This window comes from Salvia hispanica, chromosome 5, assembly GCF_029641045.1.
Source record: "Salvia hispanica isolate PSC_SH4W2 chromosome 5, Shi_PSC_v1, whole genome shotgun sequence".
Classification (NCBI taxonomy): Eukaryota; Viridiplantae; Streptophyta; class Magnoliopsida; order Lamiales; family Lamiaceae; genus Salvia; species Salvia hispanica.
Genome location: NC_142696.1, coordinates 32,349,153 through 32,355,152, shown reverse-complemented (window position 1 = coordinate 32,355,152; position 6,000 = coordinate 32,349,153). Strand labels below are relative to the sequence as shown.

The window sequence follows — 6,000 nt, the reverse complement described above, 5'->3', positions numbered from 1 at the left end:
ACAACTACATTTACGGAATTAAACACAAAATACGGAATTAAATTTATGACACATATACGGGAAAAGTTCGTTAATTTTATTTAAATAAAAAAAAGTATGTTAACTAAAAATAAAAAAATTTACATAATAAAAAAAAATCCGGGCTTTCACACACGAGCCACCGCCCCACTCTACTCCTCACTGATTTATTAAAAAAATACATTAAAAAATGCAATAATTTTATATAAATTAAAAAAAGGTTCATCCTAAAAAAAATTACATAATTAAAAAAAAATCATAAATAAATCCATTAAAAATGCAATTAAAAAATGCATAAAAAATACATTAAAAAATGCAATTAAAAAATGCATAAAAAAATGCAACCGGCTAGCCGAAATTGAGCCTACAATGGCGGCTAGCGGGATCGGCCAGCCGTCGGCTAGCGCCCGCAAATCGGCTATAGCTCGCCAATCGGCTAGCCGAAATGCCGCTGGCCGGTTCCAATGGTTCGGCTACCCAACCGGCTAGCGACGCGAATCGGCTAGCCGGTGGGCTAGCCGCTATTGGAGATGCTCTAATTAGATGAAATTGGAAAATAAGATTTGTGAAGATTTTTATTGACTAACACAATAATATCTACATATTCCTAGCACTGTTTATATGTGCTCGAAAAGTTCCAAGCACAAATAAGTGGGTGCTCGGAAACATTGGTGGAAAAGATAATTTATTGTGAGCACGTACTAGGAGCTCGAGAATTTACTAGCACATTCATAGGATGCTCTGAAATTGCTCGGAATTGCAAATACTTATTCCGAGCACGGTCAACGTGCTCGGAATGTGCTCTGTAAGTACACAACTTTTCATCCCTCCGTCTACTTGTCTTTGTGCTCGGAAAGGTCCGAGCACATATTGATGCTTGGAATTGTGTGCTAGGTAACCAGTATTTTTTTTTTAGTGTGAATTCACATACTGGTCAGGAATTAGATATGATATTTATGAAATTTCGGGTTCGGGTACTCAAATTTTTGGATTTGGTATCCACGGATACCTGAATTTACAGGCATAGACGGGACACTTGAATTTGGGAACTGTCTATGTAGCTACAATCGATTGAGAGTGGGCCAGCCCGATCATGTTTCAAGACAACAAAAAAAAGTCGTACTATAACTTTAATAAATTAAAGTTGTGATCATAAACAAATGAATCACATTTAATGCTGCTTTTTTTTTTTATCCTTATCAAGTTCTCATGTGTATTTATGAACATATATAGGTCTTAATAATGTTATAATGCCCAAATATTAATGTTTTAGAGCTTGCTTAATAATTTTCCAATCATTCGAAATCGCAACGCCAAAATTAATCAAGCTAGGTAGACAGAATTTATTAGTAAATCCAAGTGTCCAAAATCTAGTACTCCAGTGAATAACAACACATATAAAATATAGCAAAGAATGATAATATGAGAACTAGTCACACTTGGATTTCGGAAGAATTTGCCTGCCAAAACAAGATATTAGGCATGTTATATCCTGAGTGGCACAACCTTGGTAGCAAGCAAGGCTCCCTATTCCTCCTCTCCTTGCTCCACAGTCCACTCCACACGACATCGTGCTCCCGCCACATCCTATTAGGCATTGCCCTACTTGGGATTGGCCCTCCGCAGGCTGCAACACTACTACCATGCATACGAGCACCATAACGAGCAATCCTGCAACCAAAGGATTTGAACTCGTGACCTTCATCTTATTGTTATTGATATAATATTTTCGATTGAGGAGCCTGTCACTTGATATTTATAGTGGGGAGGAGAGGAGCCATCTTGATCATAATTTGAATTTGTAGAAACTTATACTTTCCTTGTTTAAGACTTTTAGTGCATGAGAATGGTGTGAAGGGTTGTTAAGGTAGTTGTTCTTTTTTCATGAGTGTCTTATTTGCCTTCTCTTGTCAACCACTTGGATTATTGCTTTTGGTTAATAATAACACGCAATTAATGCTCTTTAAACTCGGGGTCACAACTTAGAGCATCCACAATGGATGCCCGATCTCACGCCCGATCGGCCGAGATCGGGCTCGGGCGTGATCGGGCATCCATTGCAGGCGTCGGGCACGCCCGAGCGCGACCGAGAGTTCGGTCGCGCCCGATCCATCGGGCGTGCGATCGGGCGCCTATTGCAGGGTCGCGCCCGATCACGCGTTGGCCCGATCAACGCGGATTTTTTTTTTCTTTTCCAATTCTATAAATATACCTTAATTTCACTCATTTTTCACACAACTCTCACACATCTCTCTCAACTCTCTCTCCATTGCAATATCTCTTTCACTCACTTTTCCAAAATGTTTCCCGGGGAAGATATTGGTCGGTCTATGGAACGCGCAATGTTTACTTTCGGGAACCAGATTCTCGCCGGTATTCGTGCAATACAAGAGCAAGAGCAAGCCGAACAGCAAGCCCAAGAGCAGGTCCCCGTCGAGAGCATGTCCTAGCTCATCAACGCCTGTTCGAGGACTACTTCGCCGAATATCCCCGGTGGGGCGTGACGGTTTTTCGCCGACGGTTTAGGATGCGGTGAGAGCTGTTTCTCCAGATTGTTCACGCATTGGAGGCGCGCGACGAGTACTTCCAGTGGCGGGAAGATGCGGCCCACAGAAAGGGTCCATCCCCGCTGACGAAGTGCACGGTTGCGCTTCGTCAGTTGGCATACGGCACTACGGCGGACATGTTCGACGAGTATCTTCACGTCGGGGATACAACTGGCCGGGAGTGTCTGGTAATTTTTTGTGCAGGCGTTATTGACGCCTTTGGCGCCACATATTTGCGCAAGCCGAATGCCCAAGACTGTCAGGACCTGCTGCGGATGCACGATACAGCGCACAGCTTTCCTGGAATGTTAGGGAGTATTGATTGTATGCACTGGGAGTGAAAGAATTGTCCTGCAGCGTGGAGAGGCCAATTCACCAGTGGGTATAAGGGTACCCACCCAACGATGATCCTTGAAGCAATCGTTGACCATTGGATTTGGCATGCTCACTTTGGCGTGGCGGGGTCCAACAACATCATCAATGTGCTGAACTCGTCCAGTCTCTTCACCGAGCAATGCAATGGCAACGGTCCGGTTATCAGCTTCACTGCCAACGGAAGACAACATCATATGGGGTACTACTTAGCCGACGGCATTTACCCGAGATGGCCAGTTTTCTTGAAGACGATCTCCTGCCCAACGGGTGCGAGGAGAGAGTTTTTTGCGGCAAAGCAGGAGGCTGCACGGAAGGACGTGGAGCGAGGATTCGGTGTGCTTCAAGCGCGTTGGGGAATAGTGAAAGGCCCGACTCGTTCCTGGTACATGCATCATATCGCCAATGTCATGTACGCGTGCATCATCTTGCACAACATGATTATTCACGATGAAGGTCGTGCAGCTAGCCAGTGGTCCGACGATGAAGCCGCTCCGAGCGCAGGTCATGCAGCCCCGCCGGTCGTTCGAGGTTTACCCTATGGACTCAGCGAGAGTTTACAAGCTCAGGAGAGCATGCGCAACCAACAAGCTCATCTTGATCTCATGAACGACATGATTGAAGAAGTTTGGACACGTAGTGGTCGTTGTAATTGTACCTCTTTATTGTAAATTTTTTTAGAAAAAAATTAAGTAATGTACTCCCTCCGTCCCAGATTTGTAGTAACATTTTGCCATAAAAGTCCGTCCCACATTTGGAGTAATATTTAGAATTTACCATATTTGCACATAAAATTTTACCTCATTATTCACTAAAATTACGCTCAAATGCCATTATCTATATTAAAATAAATCAAAACAAAAATAAAAAAACCAAAAAGTCAAAGAGGGACCCACCTTCAACCAACTCACTTCATTTATTATACACTCCATCATCTCACTTCATTTATTACACACTCCATCATCTCACTCCACCATCTTATTTAATTAATTACACACTCCATCAATTCCTTAAAACTCGTGCCATAACTAAATATTACTACAAATGTGGGACGGAGGGAGTATGGTTTTTTCTAGTTCTTTAATTTAGAAGTCTAATTTTGCTATTTATAATTGGTAAACATAAAAAAATTAAAATTAAAATTGAAATGAGAAATGGATAATAGATAGGGGATGCACTAGGGCTCCACAATTGCAGAAAGATAGGGCATGCTGACGTGGCAACCACTAGGGCTCTCACTAGGGCATGCACTAGGGCATCCATTGTGGATGCTCTTATATTATTGATAACTACTACTATCATATTTTTTTCCTTCTATTATATACTCCCTCCGTCCCGGATAATTCGTCCCAGTTTTCCATTTCGGCCCGTCCCACATAATTTGTCTCACTTCACTTTTATCATTTTTGGTAGTGGACCTCATATTCCACTAACTTATTCCTACCCACATTTTATTATAAAACTAATATATAAAGGTAGGACTCACATTCCACTAACTTTTTCAACCCACTTTTTATTATAATTCTTAAAACCCGTGTCCGGTCAAAGTGACCCGAATTATCCGGGAGGGACGGAGGGAGTGCTATGTATATAGTTCATGTTTCGAACCTATGTAGCATGATCGTCACGTCTCCTATGCCATCCTAATTAAATATATATAATACCAAACAAAATAAATTAGAGTAACAATATATGTTAATATAATTAAAAAAAGATCTATGAGTTTTGAATGCAATTTGTTAGAATTGGCCACTCACACCCTTATAAAAACTTTATAAGGATGAGAGTTATCTACTCATTTATAAAGGAATCAGAATCATCATTTTGTCGATGTGGGACAAAAAGAAGTTTCAATACGCTCCCTCAATATATGGGCCGAATCTCAATATATGGGCCGAATAGATCACGAACTTCCACACTTGTAACAAATAAATCCATCATTGACATGTTCCGACACCATATTAGAAATAAAGTACTCACATTTTTCAAAAACCTTTTAAGCGAGTAACCCAATTCTAACATAGATAACTCTATTCTATGTGTGACTGAGATAAATTTTGGCCTCCCATGCAATTCAAACCCAATACCAATAAAGTGGTGATTCCATGGTAAATTATATTCAAAATAATTAAGAACTGTGGCACAATTCATTCACGGAATAATAATTAAGAGGACATTATAGTTTTATTGATACACAATGGAAAGTTTATTTAATTACATGTGTTATAAATGGAGGAAATGATAATCAAGCAGGAAGATCCTTATTGGTGATGCATGTATTAACACATTTAACGTCGACATTCCCACATTCCTCAAAGCATGTAGTTTTGCCACCGCTAACACTACATTTGGCCGCACACATCACCACTTTCTCGCTGCATTCCAGCAGGCACTTCCCCATATCGTTCCCGTCCTCTGCTCCTTCCACCACTGCCGTCGCCACCAGCATCAGCACCAGCACCAGCATGCTCATCACTGCTCGTGCCATCTCTTAATTTTTCTTGATTCTTGATGTATTTTTGTATGGTATTTGAGTTTGATATGACAATGAAAAGCATGCATGTATATATATTAGATTAAATTTTAGGTAGGAGTTGCTTCTCAAAAGCCTTCTCCCACGAAATGCTAATTGTGTGAAAGTTTGTTACATAAAAATAAAAAATGTACTAACTAATTACATTACGTATGCTAATTAATTAAGTATAATCTCTTGTTATTTCGAACATTGCTTGTTTATTTTATTATGTACGATATGTATGTATATCTTCAACTTATGTTTATTTGTTTGAAATCCCAGACTTTGGATCATATTGTACTTATGGCCAGAGCTAGATTGATAACAATGCAGATGAATCACCTGCCTAAATATTGAAATGCAGTTGGGTGAATTTTTTTCTATCAATAATTACAACTCTCCAGTGATGAATTTTAAACATAACTTGGTGATAAATTTGAGGCAAACGATGCCTATGGGTGATGAAACTATGTACTCTAATAATTAAAATTTGTGCTAGAAACTACAATAAATAAGGAAGTAGTCACCCCTCCAAGGGTAAAAAAGAAA

General features: G+C 40.1%; 1 protein-coding gene across 1 annotated transcript; it reads left to right on the top strand.

Annotated features, from left to right (window-relative positions):
• Window positions 1-3,133: 3,133 nt before the first annotated feature.
• LOC125189510 (uncharacterized) lies at window positions 3,134-3,607 on the top strand. The gene has a single exon (XM_048086781.2). The coding sequence runs from the start codon at window positions 3,134-3,136 to the stop codon at window positions 3,605-3,607; it is 474 nt and encodes a 157-aa protein (XP_047942738.2).
• The last annotated feature ends 2,393 nt before the right edge of the window (window positions 3,608-6,000 follow it).

Coding starts and splice junctions, on each gene's coding strand:
- LOC125189510 (XM_048086781.2), top strand. CDS start 3,134: ATGGGGTACTACTTAGCCGACGGCATTTACCCGAGATGGCCAGTTTTC.